Here is a 15,343-nt window from a genome sequence, read left to right on the forward strand (position 1 = left end):
AGGATCACCCCCGCCCGTGACCCCATAATGTCCCTGCGTACCTGAAACTCCATGCATCCGGATGCTGCCGTCTCCCGCAACAGCGAGTATTACCGGCCACGAGCTGTGCCATTCCTGCGTGCCGAGGTGGCGATCCCCTCTGGTCCCAGCACCTCTCGCATGGCTCTTTGCATCTCGCCAGATCATGAAGTTGTATTTGCACCCCATGCTGTGACCCACCACCTGCATGCACACCCAGCCTCGCCCAGTGCCATGCCTCCGTTGCTCTATAGCACGCCGCTGTCACTCATGTCCTGTCCGTGGCCATAGACACACTGACCAAATACAGGCTTCCTCTGCATGACGGGTGTCCTGGCAGCCTCCCTCGCCGATCAGCCTGGCCCCTCCACCGTGTTAAAGGGAATCCAGCCGCTCTGCCTCACCGCTGCTCCCCCGACTGCCCTAGACACCTGCCTGACAGGAAGAAATCCCACATCAGCCCACTGCGATTGCACTGGCCAGTCACCCCTTCCAGCACCCCAAACGCTGAGACCCTGGAGAACCTGGTGGGGTGGCCCTGCAGGGCCTCCCCTGGGGACCTGCTTTTCTGGCTGCCCCAGCTGTGCTGGGCTCCATGCCTGCCAGATGCATGGCATGGGGTGATGCCTCCTTGCCCAGCCTGACTTACGGACACATGCGGTGGCACCGCCTCCTCTCCCCAGACTTGGCCGGTGGGTCTCAGCAAGGCTCGCTCCCACGCTGGCCCTTCCCGAGGGTTGACTTGCGGCGTAGGGCACGCAAGCGTGCCGTGTCACCCGCTAACTCTGCTGCCTGGGACCAGGAAAACGTGAGGTGCTGGGGTTCTCTTGGAGCATGCTCCTCACCCTGACATACACCCAGAGTAACAAAACCACTGCGCTCCCCATCACCTACTCACAGCCATCCATCCTCCTGGCTCTCCTCAGCTGTCACTACCCACACGGTGACTCTTGTACTGCATGGGCAGAATATCCAGGTCCGCCTCCTGCCTCACCGGTGCCTTCCCTGCCACTGCCCGCCACATCGTCCTCACCCTCTTGCTAAAGACCTAACTGCACAACGACACGACACTCCCAACTAAACTGTGTCCCCCATCCAGAGCCCCCACTCCGTGTCCTGCTCATCTCCTGATGGTTGAGGGACCCTTGTTTCCCAGCATGGACACGGCATGGCTGCTTATACCTACGGGGCAGGCTCCTGTGCATGGCCTGCCGCTGCACAGGCCTCTCCGAGGAGGGTGTCCTCCAAGCGTGGTGGGGCCAGACTTGTCTGCCCTGGGCATCTTCCTCCTCAAACAAGGACCTCAGTGTCCCTTGAGCTCTTTGCCTACCTCCTTGAGACCGCCTGGCCCCCATGCCAACACCAACAACGCTCTCCAAACCATGGACAAGCGTCAGCCCTGGGGGGATGGCTGGCACAGGGTGGGGTGGGACATGAAGGGGACGGCAGGGACGACGGGGAGGTGGGTTCCCTTTGCACCTTCACATCCACTCAGCACTGGCCTTAATGCTGTTCTTTGTCTTCCTTTTCTTCTCTCCCCTGCACAGGGCCTGGAGCAGTGCACGACGGTGGCAACGCAGCGTCCCGGGCAGCTGCTGGCCTCTGCCTCTGGGCCGCCCTCCTCGCCTGTCTCCTCCTCAACTTTTGATAAGGGAGCGGAGGGTCCCGGGAGGCCCCGCCGCGCCTCTCCCCCGCCGCGGGCTCGGCCCGCCGCGCCGCCCGGGGACTCCTCTCCGTCGGACGGGCGATGCGCCGGAGGACGGGCGGCGGCGCCAAGCGTCCGAGGATGGCTCCGTCTCCCGCGTGCCGGGATCGTTCTCACCGCCGGTTACGCTGTACAGACCCCACCACGTGCCACCAGACTGTCACCCGCCACCGTCGCCCTGGGGATGCGGTCCGGCATGGATGGGGTTCCCCATGGCCCCCTCGTCTCCGACGTAGGGGGTGCAGAGTCGTCGGGGCGGGTGCCGCCCAGAGCCGTAGCCGGGGATGTCCGTCTCGTCGTCTCACTAAGCCACCTATGCCCAAAAAGACCCCAAGGTTGAAGCCTCCTGGCTCTGCCTTCAGCCCTCTCGGTCCTGAATGTCAGTTCTCGCCACCAAAGCTCCTCTCTAAGCACCCTGACATCACCGGCTCCACGTCGCCCAGCCTTGCCTCCATTCCCAGGCTCTTCCCTCTCCCCAAGGCCACAGTGCAGCCCCACGGGGCCGCCTGACCACGATGCTCACCCACCCTTTCCGAGGGGGTCGTCTGACACAACCAGTTGTCCTTCAAGGGTCATCCACCTCCTGCTACTCTTTCTCCCAGATAACATCTTACCCCTCTCCCACCTCCCCTTCCTGAGGGCACGAGGCTGCTCTCCTTGGAATGTGAGCCCTGGGGACCGCTGCCAGCCTTACAGGGACTACAGCCTTCCCACCATCCTGGCTTGCCATGTCAGACAGTCAGGCCATTGCCTCTCCTGTTCGCCCCACTGCTGCTCCCCTAATGGGGAGGGGGGGCTGCCCTGTGGCTCTCACCCTGATGCAGTGCCAGCACTTGTCAGGGCGGTTCCTCCAGGCTTGTTTTCCAAGCCCTTTCCAACCTGCACTTCAAAAGCACAGCACCACCAACACTGGGCAGAGATAGTGAATGACACAGCAAAACACCAGGTGACAAGGCCCTTTTGCTATGGAGCTGGCATCGCACCCATCTGTGCACACCCGGAGGGGCCAGGACCACGCGCTTCTGGCCTTGACATCTGCACCTCAGCTGCTCCACACCTCCCCGGTCTGTCTCCCAGTGTGGCCTCCCCCTACCATTCAGCCAAGCATCTCTGCTTCTCCAAGGGACAGTAAAAACACAGGAGCCGATGCTGAGCTGCAGCGTCTGCACTCTGCCTTTCCTCATGCCCACCACGTGCCCCTGCCTGAGGAAAGCCCAATGCGTTCAACCCTGTGGAGGAGGCTCGATCGATCTGCTGTGCCAGCACGGCAGGGATGAGGACAGCTCCGACCCCCTAGCTTACTGCTGGCTGATCCTTCCTGCTGTGCCATGCCTTGACACCAAAATGGATGCGCCCAGACTGCCCTCTGCTTCCTCCAGCCACCCTGGGAGCTTCTGTCCCCTTCCCTGCCACCTGCTGCAGCCGCGTCACCTCCCTGCGTACAGAATTGCGTGTTCAACAGTGCCCCACACCACGGTCCCCTCGTTCTGTTCATGGTGACAGCCCCGAGCCTTCCCGACACTCCATGGCTGTCCAGGAATGCTTTGGGGCAGTGGTCCAGGCACAGACCCTCCTATCCTGCTCCCAAAAACTCACATGCGGTGCCGGACCCTATGCCTGTGACAGGGAGACTCAACTCTACAGCAACACGCTGAGAAGCACACAAAGCACCCCCCCTGCCCTGGCCCAGCGCTCCCCCATGCCTTGCACCTCCTTCTCCTTCCATAAGCAAGGTGGCTTAAGAGCAATGGCCATGCACACGCCATCTTCCCCACGCAAACTCAGCTGCTGCCAAAACCTTGCCCTGCTGTCCCGAGGAAGCTGGGGCTAATAGTCCTGGGTGCACAAGAAAGAGAGGAAAAAAAACCCAACAACCCAAGCCCACAATGGGCCACCACCCCACCCTCTCTGCAGCTGTGCCCTCTCCTCATCCCTGCTCCTGCCATGCTGCTGGGACTCGTGCCAACTGGCATGTGCCACAAGGCTGTCACCCAAAAAAAAGCAACAGCTACAAAATCTCAATGAACGCTCCTGCCCCCACACTTGGGATGTTCAACTTGTACCACAGCTGATGGGCAAAATCCACGTGGCCCAAGGGAGAAGCCACTCTGGCACTAGCCCGATGCGCTGGCTTACCTGGTGGGCAGGGATCTGGCACGGCACCCTGGGCGACTGTGTCCTACGGTCCTGCTTCGCTTCTCCACCAGCATCCCAGAAAGGTGGCACTGGCAGTGATCCGGGTCCTACCCCATGGCCCCAGGCACCTTCGCAGAGCAGGGATGGTGCTGTCTTCAGCCGGCATGGTGACACACACATCCTTTCCCGTCTGCCTGCTCCAAAAGTACCCTTGGGCGCAGGAGATGCCTTGACCCGCTGCCTTCGCTGGTCTTCACCGCCCTGCAATGACCCCCCCACCCCTCCCCATGCCCCTTCCCAGGCCAGCCCCAAATTTCTCTGTCCCCACAGCAGAAATGTGAACTAGCCCCAGCTATACAGGGCCAGAGGCCACGGCATATCGGAGAGCAGAGGCAACAACAAGAGGCCACGACGCACGCTGAGGCTGGCGGACCCAGCACCGGGGCCGCCCCCGCCCCATCCTTCTCCTCCCCGGGTCGGGCCGGCTCCCCTGTCCTTTGCTGGGGCGATATTCGACTTTCTCGTGCCATGTAACGTGCCATTGTGAGGAACGTGTTGGCTGTCTGAGGCCGGCCCCACCGCGGCTCGCCCGGGCAGCGGAGCCCTTCGCAACCACTGCTCTTTGCGTTTGGATGCTTGGAGGGGCGACTGGGCACCCAGGGTGGGGGGAGCGTGGCTCCCGGGTCACTCCTGCCGACGGCCGCAACAGCCAGTCTTGAGTTTCCGTCGATCATTGTATTCCAAGGGTGGCTATACTACCTGAGATTTGTGCATGTTACATTGTAGTTGTAACCTTTTCTAATTCGGCAAGAATAAGAGATGGTTGTGATTGTGCAGTGTATCAATAAAGTTTGACGAACTTTGTACCTTCGGGGCTTTGCTTCACAGACCCCACGCACCCTGGGGAGGGACGCAGTGCCCGGCACCCACCGCGCTGAGCTGGGAGGGCTCCCGAGACCTGTGTCGCTCCTGTAGCCTTGCCTGATGCTTAGTTGGAGCCTCTTTCAATCACCCCCTGTGCTGGCAAACACTTCAAGCCCCCCTGACTGGGGCCTGCTGCCGTTCAGGCCATCCCTCGCCCCATCCCATGCATCTCGCCCGCGAAGTGGCCTCGTGGCTCCATTGATGGGTCCCGAGTCCTGCCCACCTCTGTCCCCCAGCCACCGATGAGCACGTACCTGTTGACAGAGCCCCTCCAGGGTAAGGACCGGCTTTGCTCTCATCGCTCACCTACGTTCAGCAGGAGCGGTGTGATGGGAGGCCTCTTTCCAGTGGCTGAGCTGTTCCCGGCATCTTCTCCATTGTCTTATACCAACGCCTGCTCTGACAACTAAATCTACCCCCGTGCAAGAGACGCTTCTGCAGACGACACGCTCCTAAGGGTGGTTTGCTCCTATTGCGATTCGACGGCGTGTGACACAGACAAAATGTCTTCATCAAAGGACAGAGACGGTGAGGACCAAGAGCAGGAGGAGCCACGGCCCTCGGCATCTCCCAGCAGGGCTACAATCTTGCCCTAAAAACGCAGGGCTGGGGCAGCAGGCTGCAACGCCCAGCTCCCCATGTGATGCTGCACCTTTCCACCCCATCAACTGGGAGAAAACATTCAACAAGCTTCCCTACTGTGGGACTGGCTGCCGCGAGACTTTGGGACCCATGCCTTGCCGACTGGCTCAGGGACGAGCCAGAAGACGGGTGTTGCCTGATCGCCTCTGGATGCCAATGGAGCTTGTGTGGCCACTGAGTGGATGAGAGTCCTTTCCCTAGGGAAATCCCAAAGCTGACGTGTATCAGCTGTATGTCCCGGGATGCTGGGGACACCTGGGGTGACTGTGGGGGAGTAGGGGGGACTGGGGGCTGTGGGACTGTGCCAGACTCATCAGAGGTTTGCTTGCTTTGAGCAATCCCCTTGGTGGGACCAGATCTCCCTTCACCTTCTTGACATGTGAATGAAAAGCCCCGTCCCAAGAGTTTCTCCCTCAACTCCACAACAAACTGTCCTGCTGCTGTCGGCAGGCTCTCCTGTGCTGCACAGAGCTAAGCAAACTCTCCACCCTGACGCCGCTGTGAGCTGCTGCAACTTCACCCATCAGGGACACCTCTGCTGTCCCCCTCCAGTGACGCTGGCAGAAAGGTAAGTGCTTCCCCGAACCCAACAGCTTCCCCAGGAAAGTGGTCCAGGAGGGGTGAGCCACCCTGCCTGTGCCATGCTGCCTGCCCCCGGACACCTGGAACACCGCTGCCCCTGCGGCTCCGGGCTGCGAGAGCCCCACTACCTAGGGCACAGCTGTGTCCCAGCCTCCAGGGACCCTTCCCCATCCATGCTGGGGACAAGAGCTTTTCCTCAGTTAGCTGCAGTAAGTCGAGCAGCATGGGTGACTGACGTTGGAAACCCTCTCTGCTTTGAGTCTCTTAAAAAAAAAACAAACCCAAACCCAACAACCATTAGGGAGCCAGGACTGATGCGATGGAACCAGAGGCACCATCAAGCAACACTCGTCTCTTAGATGTGGCCCCCGTGCATCCTGCCACTGTCTTGGCCTCGCTAATGCCGCCCATCTTACCATGCCAGTTCTGTGGGCATCTGGCGATGGACCTGTCTCAGCTGGAGAGAAACAACTACAGACACGCAAACGCCCCACCTCGTGGCACATCCCGACGCCTCGCCTGCGTCACTCCCTTTTATACCATCGCCAAGCGCTGGGGAGGCGACGCGGCCCCTTTCTGCCGCGAGCCCGGCGCGGGGTGCCTGTCGCTCCCCTTCCGCGTGGAGGAGGGTGGTTCCCTCCGTGGCCCTCGACTTGTGTGTAAAGACAAGGACCTCAGCTGCTACATCCGCAGGGACGGAGGGCATATTACAGGCCATGACCTCCACACCCCTCCCAAGAGACGCCCATACATCTGTCAATAAATTAATACATAAATGCACCCATTGAGCAGTCTCTCTTTAACTTGCTCTTCGTCTCTCAAATTCTGGCATCGGACACTCCTTGAGCTCTCATCTAGAGCACCAAAAAAATCACAACAGAGAAGAGGTGAGGGAGACAACCCTGTTACCTCCATACCCATCCTTGGTTGCCAGGAGAGATCCCTCCCCGTTCTCTGCAAGTGTCTGGGTGCTGCCTCTTCTGCCAGGCTTGCTCTGCCATGGCCAGCTATCCCGGCCTGGGGGTCCCAAGACTTGCACAAAGACCTTCACCACCTCCTTCTCCCTGGGAGAGGCAGAGGTACATCTGCTGCCAAAGACAAAACGGGCCACAACACTTTCTCCTATAAACCACAGCCAACAGAAGGGCTGGCTCCAGCACACCCCCATGGAGCTGGGCTGGCCAGCCACCGCCTCCCGTGCCGTCCTGTCCCTGGGATGTGGACAGCTGTGCCCAGCTGTCCTGTCCCCACATCCTCGCTACTCTGTCCCTTACCTGGGACATGCCGTGATGCATTTGAGCACAGCTCTTCCCTTGCCCCGCACCGGTATCGCTCAGCCACTGCATGTCACACCACAAGGCAACACCCTACCATCGCTTTTTCTCGCTCCCTGTTCCCTGTGCTCATCTCCTGGGTTACACAAACTCATCGTAGGGTCAAGAAACAACAAAAAACCCCACAAAACAGTCCCATCATTGCAATTGGCTTCTGAACCTACCAAAATGGGCCAGATGGCTTAAAAAAAGCCAGCACCCCGGAGGCTACAGCTGAGGCCGAGGACCAAATGCACTAAGTAACTTTCTGCACATCAGCAAAAAACCAAGACACCAGCTAAGACAAGCCTGACACACGCCCCACCTGCACGGAGACCCAAGTTCCAGCCTGCCGTGCTTCGTCCATACACAGCTGTGCATAGGGGTACCCAGTTTCTTACACCCACCTCGCATCGCTGCATCGCTCCTTCCCGCAGGACTCGCTTTGGCCACTCCATGAGCATCCCCTGCAACATCACGGAGGGCTACACAAAAAGCTTTTGGGGCCTCAAGAAGTCAGGCAGGATCGTGTGGGGGGAAGTAGGGCACAGCTGCGCCCCACACCCTCCCCATCTACTCACCAAATCCTTACCTGTGACAGCATCCCCGCTGGGCTCGCTGGTGAGGTCCAGGTGCCATCTCTCCGATGCTCTCCCAGCCCGTCGCAATGATTCAGTGCTCCCACCCAACACCCCTCCCCTGACATCCCTCCCCGCATCCCTCCCCATCCCGGCAGCATTGGGGGAGAGCATGGGGCGGCAATGAGCACCACAACCAGACGGAGCGGCCACATGGAACAATCGTTTTAATGGATAGGCAGAGAGAGCCCCCTCGCCGCCCGCCCGCCCGCCCCCGGGCCCCCCCGCGTGCCCCCTGCCATCCGCCGCGGGGAAGGAAAGGAAACCGAAGGAGGAAAACCGACCGCAGGAGAGACCCCCGCCGAAACGCACGGCGAGTCGACTGGTCCCACATTTTGGCCGATGGCTTGGCCGCAGGGGTGGCCGGCTGCCCATTGCTTCGCTTTCTTTTCCTTATTTCCTTTTTATTTTTTTATATATATATATATACACACACACACACGCGCACACACACATATACACACACATATATATATATATATATATATAAAAATAGAAAACTGAGCTATATAGATCTCCCTCTGTCCCTCAGTTTGCTTGATTCCGCCACGAAGGGGCCGGGGCCACGCGGCGAAAAGCGACGGAGAGGGGTCTCGGTCCCCCGCGGCCCTTCATCCCCCGCGCGCCAGCAACCTGAGGGTGGCAAGGCGAGGGGGTGCAGGGACGCGTGGACCGAGATGCTCATCTCGTCTCGTTGAGGACCGATACACACCTAACTCCATATACAGCATGCAGTAATGGCAGCGGAAGGACCCTGCTGGGAACCGTGGCTAGAACGCTAACGAAAAAAAAAAAATTATATATATATATGTATATTTATATATACTGTATATATATATCCCATAAAAAGATTCAGCGTCTCCCTCCACCTCAACGCGCGGCAAGCGTTGCCCGTGCCCTCGGCAGGAACTGTTCGGACGACCGCTTTTTGGGCCGGTTTCAGGGGGGTTCGGTGCGGGACTCCTCCTCCTTCTCATCCTCCTCCTCCTCCTCGCCAACTCGCCGGGCTCGCCAACCTCCTCGGCCAGTTGCCTCCTTGGCTGCGCGGCGCTCAGCAAAGCAACTTCTCTCCGCTTGCTCCCCCTCTCCTTTCTGGATTTGGTTTTTTCTCTCTCTCTCTCTCTTTTTTTTTTTTTTTTTTTCTTCCCCTCTTTTTTGCATTTCTGTTTTTAGGAACTAAGAGTTCTAGGCTCGTATCAGAAAATACAATTAATAAAATTAACCATGACTCAGAATCCCTTATCATTCACGATGTCTGTGGGTGGTACGATGAATGCGTGGCTCGACGCCGGTCTCCTTCCTCCCTTTCTGTTTGTGGCGGCGTAGTAACTGTTGAAGATCTATATATCTATACATATATATATATATATGTATACATGGATATATATATATATATTCTGAAACACAAATGGCGGCACGGTCCATGAGAAGACGGGGATATCTCGGCAAAGAAGAAAACCGGTGCATCCGGACGGAGGGGTCCCCGCGGGGGGGAGCGGGCGGGCGGGGGCAGTGAAGGAGACCGGAGGGAGGAAGCATCACGCCCCCCCAGCCCCACCTGTCCTCCACGCTGCCCCGCGGCAGAGAATGGTGAAAACAGGGGGGAGGGAAGGGTGGGAGACAAAAAAAAATCGGGGGAAAAGAAAAAGACTCAGTCGTGTTGCATCTTCAGCAGGAAGCCTTGGATTTTTTTTTTTTTTTTTTTCTTTTCTCTCCTTTCCAAATTCCCGTTGTGGTTTTTTGCGTGTTTTTCCTCTCTCCCCCTCCCCCAGGTGGCCTGGCCGGATACTCTCTCAATTCTTATGATTATTTTCGGAAACGGTGAACATTTCTTCTTCTTCCTCTCCTTTCTGCTTGTGCTCGCTGGCCGTGGTCGTCGCCGCCGCTACTCCGCGGGCCGGCTCTGGGGTCAAAACTGGCGGGCGAGCTGGGCGAGCGGGAGGGCCAGCAGCCACACGCAGCCACCTCGCCGCCATGCGCCGTTGTTCCCGTCGTGCACTGCACCGGGGCCTGCAGGAAGGGAGAGAAACACCCGCGTGCTTAGCCACCAAGCTAATAAACCCCATAAAACACCAAATAAAACCCAAACCCAACAAACCCACCCTGTCTGGGCCCCTGGTGCTATCGCATTGCCCCAGGTGGGAGCTCCCTGGGCACCCTCATCCTCGAGAGCACAGCACCAGCCATCCCCATCCCCACCGACCCTGGTCTTTGGGACACAAGCCCCCACGGTCCTGCTTTGGCCCTGGGTTCCCATCCCAAGCCCATCCCCTGCCCATTGTCACCAACTGACCTCCAATGGCCTTTGCCACTCCTCCAGAATTTGTCTAAGTTCCCAGGCCCATGTGTAGGGGAGATGACAGCTTTTGTCCAACACTGCCCACATCGCCAGCCCTGGCGAGCCAGTGCAGGGGTGACTACCCTGTTGTCCCCCTGTTATCTCCCTTGGCAGGGGGGCACAAACTCCACCTGCCCGCCCAGCAGAGACACAGCACTACGCTCAGGACTTGGTGTTTTGCTCCTCCTCAGAGCCTGCGTAGGGCTGGCCACTGATGGCCCTGACCATCTCAAGAAGAATGAGATGGGATGAGGAGGGTGCTCAGGAAAAGCCAAGCCCATCCACACCTCTGGGGATCATGGAGGGTGAGGAGCTCATACCTCACCACATGCAAGGATGTGGAGGGTGCCTGATGCAGCAGCTTTTTCCAGAACACTCCAAATAGTTGGCCCAGGCGAACACCAGGCTGGGAAAAGATCTGAGGAGGGCATCCAGGCTGGTGCCCTGCAGGCACGGGGCTGCCCACACGGGGTGATCAACCTGCCCTTTTGAAACCCCAGGACACGTCCCCTCGCTTCAAAGCCCAACAGGGGCACTGAGAACCATTACCCACTTGGTCTCCCGTCAGCAGCGCTCTTCCAGTGCACTCACAGACACCTCACAACGTTCCCCACCCAGCCCCAAATCCTGGCATGGCTGGGAAGCCGTGTAGCAAGAGCAGATCTGGAGACACGAATGTCTCCGCGCTACCTCCACAGCCCTCCGGACATCTACAAGTCACCTTGAGGGCTGACCACTCAACGCATCACAAATGAACCCGCCTGGATCCCCAAAATCAAGATGACACCAAGCCAGCTGGCCAGCCGGTAAGATTGCATGGCAGAGCACCAGCTTCCCCCGACCACAAATAACGCCAGGGAGAGGACCTGACACCTCTCCACCCCTACCACATCCCCGAAAAAAGGCACTAGAAGCATCCCAGAGGAGAAAGGACCTGCCACAAGACTCATCTACCCAGCAACACAGGGAAAACGGGCCACAGAGACATCCCTGCTTTCTCCCCCGCAACAGGGAGGAGAGCGCAGCGGTGATGGGGAGGGAGTGGGGGACCACGGTGGGGGACAGGGCATGCGGAGGGGACAGACCACCACCAGACGGGCACAAGTAGGCTGGTGGGGAGGAGACAGGGTGGGAGGGCAGCTAAACAACAGCGAGAAAGCCCTAATTCATCGCTATACCAGTGGGATTGCAGGGCAGGAGTTGGAGGCGGTGGATGCCACAGCTCCTGTTGGGATGACTTGGGGTTGGAGCCAGAGGGGCCGTGGGGAAACAGAGCGGGGGGAGTGCTGGCGTTGGGGGGGGGGGGGGGGTCCCCGAATTACTGACCTTTCCAGGGTGTCAGAGCAGTAGTTGTCTCTTCTAAAAATTAAAGAACAAGCGAAAGTTAAGGCAAAAGGGCAATGGAAAGCGCAGGCTCGAGACGCGTCGCTCAGCCTGCCCCCGAGCTGGGGCCAAGGAAAACCAGATGGGGCAGCAAGTGTGCTGCTGCCCAAACTGCACCCCACTCCTCTGGGGCCACGGTTCCCCCGTCTGGGAAGAGGGCTGCACGAGCTGAGACGACCTGCCTGCGGGACCCCAGCTGCAGGGAGGCTCTGGCAAAGCCCATGGTCTCTCACCCCGAGCAAAAATCAAAACACAGGGGCTGGGATTTGGGGGATTCTGGGGGTTCCGTTCTCCCCCACGCTCCTCCTGCTCCTCTCCGGTGGGGGTTCAGGGCCCTTCCCTCTCAATAACCCTGCAATATCCCACATGGATTTATTGCCTGACACCAGCCTCTGGAAAGCAATGTGGACCACACGATGGGGGAGAAGCAGAGCGCCGTTTTTCCCCCCAACTCCACGAAATGATGCAGTTTCACTGAGCACGCCATCACATCACAGGCAGCACCAAATGAGCCGCTGAATGAGGCGGCAGGCCTATAATAGCAAGTGCTACATGTTAAATAAAGCACTAGTTGACCTCCCTGAAAAATTAGATTAAAAAAAGGATTAAAAGATGTACGCTACATTAGCCTGTGTCGCGCAGCCTCAGAAAGGCTCACATCACAGCACCTGCACGGATTAAACCTCCGTTTGGGAGCAGGGGGGAACTCCAAAACACTCACTCCGCTTCAGGGAAAAGGGGATACTCACAAAATTGTCCCCCTAAACCTCACATGTGAGACATGACTCATGCCACAGGTAGCGCAGCCATCGCATGCAACTTCCCTCTTATCTTTCATTACGATAAATGAAGACACATTAATTGCCAGACCGAAGGCACCGGTTGCTTAGGGACCGGCGAGCTCAGCTCTGTGATGCTTGATAGCAGCACGTGGGGCTAACCACATTGCTGCTAATTACAGGGGGGTTGTTACTGGCAATGCTGGGGAGCCCTGCACCGGGAGACGGGGGACCCCCTGTGAGTCACGGTCCCCTCAGGTCCACAGCAGGTTAGGGTGGCCTGGGAAGCTGTCACCTCCCGAGGGGACTCAGTTAATCAAGGCTGAAAGGCTCATTAAATCAGTGTAGCTTTATGAAAATTACAGGCGGTCACAGGACTCCAATTTCGTTCCCTGATGGGATTCACAGTCAGAGTGGCAAAGTTAAGGGGGATCACAAAATAAGCTTAGACTTCTGTGGGATGCTTCACTGCGTGCCACCCGACGCTGCCATCACGGCACGAGTCAGAGAAAACATCACTCCTGGGTTAGAAACCAAATAACAGCTCCTACAAAGCCATTAGCAGAGTCATCTTTACTTTTGGGGGCTTTTGATCCAGCCTGCATCTGCAACTGCCAAACCGAGGTCCCACGCTAATTAAGATTTTAACCTCATAAACCCATCGGGAGCCTACAACATCAAAGCTAATGATGTACATGTGGCTCGGGCTATGCTGAGCGCTCGGCACAGCCGCCCTAAGGCAGCAGCATGGATGGAGCTGGGTCTGGGTGGCTCCGTAGCCACAGAGGTGTTGGTCTCCCCAAAAAAATGGGGTTATTGGGGAAAATGGGTACCAGGAAGGCTGGTGAGGAAGAGAACTAAGATAGTTCCTAGGCAACGCTAATGATGGCTTAACGGGCAGGTAAAGACGATAATGTTCATCACTTACAGCACGGACCTTTTTTGGGGGAACAAATAGTTGTTGGGCTCATTAGCATCCAAGGTTAGCTCTACATCGGGGCTGCAGGCGTGGAGCCGAGCATCCAAGATGGAGTTTGTCCCGCAAATACCTCTGTCGCAGCTCAGGGGAACCCAGCGCAGCTGCCGGCCCCAAGAGCAGGTGAGGACAAGCCTTTCCCTTGATGCTGCCCCCGCGGTGATGCTCGGTGAGTCCCCGCAGCTATGGAGCACAGCCCCCAGGAAAGCCTGGCACCCTCTGCTCTGCCTGGGTAACCCGCCTCCCCGCCCTGGGGCTCCCCCGACCCACATCCAGCCCTTCCCCAAGGATGGTGAGAAATGGGACGTTGCTTCCCAGGGTCTCCACACGCCTCCCACACGGCACTGCTCCAGCACGCTGAACCCGACACGTACTCTGGGGCTGCCTGCTGTCCTGGTGCGCTTTGCATCACTCGGGGCACAGCCAGCATGCTAGCCCTGAGCCACCCCACCGAGGGGCCTGGGGGTAAGGAAGGCTCATCTGTCCCTCTGCTCCCCTCCGACCATAAAATAACAAGAGGCAAGGAGAAGACAAGGCAGAACAACCAGGTGGCGAGGAGGACAACGTTGGGGTGGCATCAGGGGAAGACAGAGGTCCCCCAGCCCTGCTTCTCCCATACGGTTCTGCGGTGAGGACCACGCACCCCATATCCCTGGCAGGGAAATATCCCTGTGGCACTGGCAAGGGACAAGGTCTCCTGTCCACCTCCAGCTCTCAGTGGCCATGACAGGGATCCAGAAAGCGTGTCCCCCTGCTCTGGCTCTGCCACCACCTGAAGAGGCTTGACAAATGTGATGAGCAATTACAGCCATTCCTGGCCGTGAGCAGTGTCAGACAGATACATTGCTTTCATCTCAGCTCCGGCATGCCGAGAAAACAGCCCCTGGATGAGGGTACAAAGCTGCTCCCCCTCCCCACCCCCCTGCACCTTCCCATCTCCCTCTGGCACCATCAGTAAGAATGGATCTGTTTGGCAGGAATGGAAAACAAGACCTGGAAGGTGGCAGAGCAGTGGGGGCTGTTTTCTCCTGGGTGGGCACAGGGTGCACCACGTGGCAGCCCGCGGCATGGTCCTGCAGGTTCGCTGCGATGACCCTGAGCACCATCTCCCTTCCCACCGCTCAACACAGGAGGATGTCTCCCAACAGAGGCTCTCCTTGCCGGAGCAAGAGGATGGACACCTGCAGCCAAGTCCTAACTTTGCATCGACGGCGGATCCCAAACCCAGTGCCAAACACCTCCGAACAGTGGCAGACATGGGACCCAAATCAGGAGGTAGGTTTGGAAGCTTTCCACTTTCCCTGGGCTCACCACGACCCACACGCTGGGGCAGAAAGGATCAGTGGCAAATGCACATCACCCTTAAAAACCAAGGGAGACCTTTCCCGTGCCTCTCACATCGGTGGTCTCGCAGTTAAGCTGTGGCCCCTCCCCAGCCGGCTCCCTCAGCCCTACTCACCGTAGAGGATCATGCTGGCGTTGGTGTTTCCTAGCTGATTGGAGGCTACGCAGGTGTAGTTGCCATAGTCCTGCTCGGAGACATTGAAGAAAGTCAGTTTGGAGAAGAAGGCTTTGTTCTCCACTTTTAGTCCTTTCTGTCCTTCAGCCAGCCTGGGAGAAAAGCAGAATGGGAGAGGGTCAAGGGGACGGTGTCGGGAGGAGAAGCGCCTGCTGTTTTCCATGACCTGCTATCCTGTGGTCCTGCCTACAACCAGGGACATTGAGCTGGGGGGAAAGAAAGGGCGCGAGCAGGGAGAAAGGAAGGTATTGGGGGAGAGGTGGCAGATGGACACTGCTCTGCTGCGTCTCTTCCCTTAGCTGCCACCCTACACCGTCCCCATGCTGCTCAGAGGCATCCTCACAGATGCAGTCGCTGCTGAAGGGGTCGCGTTGGGGCTTGCCAAATGCC

At 58.3% G+C, this 15,343-nt stretch overlaps 2 protein-coding genes across 6 annotated transcripts in view; one reads left to right on the forward strand and one right to left on the reverse strand.

The window, feature by feature from the left end:
- Nucleotides 1-4,723, forward strand: part of OPCML (opioid binding protein/cell adhesion molecule like) — a 305,368-nt gene extending 300,645 nt beyond the window's left edge. For all 5 annotated transcript variants that reach the window (XM_055819433.1, XM_055819435.1, XM_055819436.1 and 2 more), the window contains one exon: nt 1,566-4,723. In XM_055819433.1, the coding sequence (XP_055675408.1) occupies nt 1,566-1,666 (101 nt within the window). In that variant the 3' untranslated portion in view covers nt 1,667-4,723. The remainder of the gene's footprint in view (nt 1-1,565) is intronic.
- Nucleotides 4,724-9,036: 4,313 nt separating this feature from the next.
- LOC101920004 (protein CEPU-1) overlaps nt 9,037-15,343 on the reverse strand; it is a 352,441-nt gene continuing 346,134 nt past the window's right edge. Inside the window, 3 exon segments of the mRNA XM_055819404.1 lie at nt 9,037-9,968; nt 11,623-11,655; nt 14,894-15,045. Coding sequence (XP_055675379.1) covers nt 9,868-9,968; nt 11,623-11,655; nt 14,894-15,045 — 286 coding nt within the window. The 3' untranslated portion in view covers nt 9,037-9,867.

This window comes from Falco peregrinus, chromosome 15 (assembly GCF_023634155.1).
Source record: "Falco peregrinus isolate bFalPer1 chromosome 15, bFalPer1.pri, whole genome shotgun sequence".
Classification (NCBI taxonomy): Eukaryota; Metazoa; Chordata; class Aves; order Falconiformes; family Falconidae; genus Falco; species Falco peregrinus.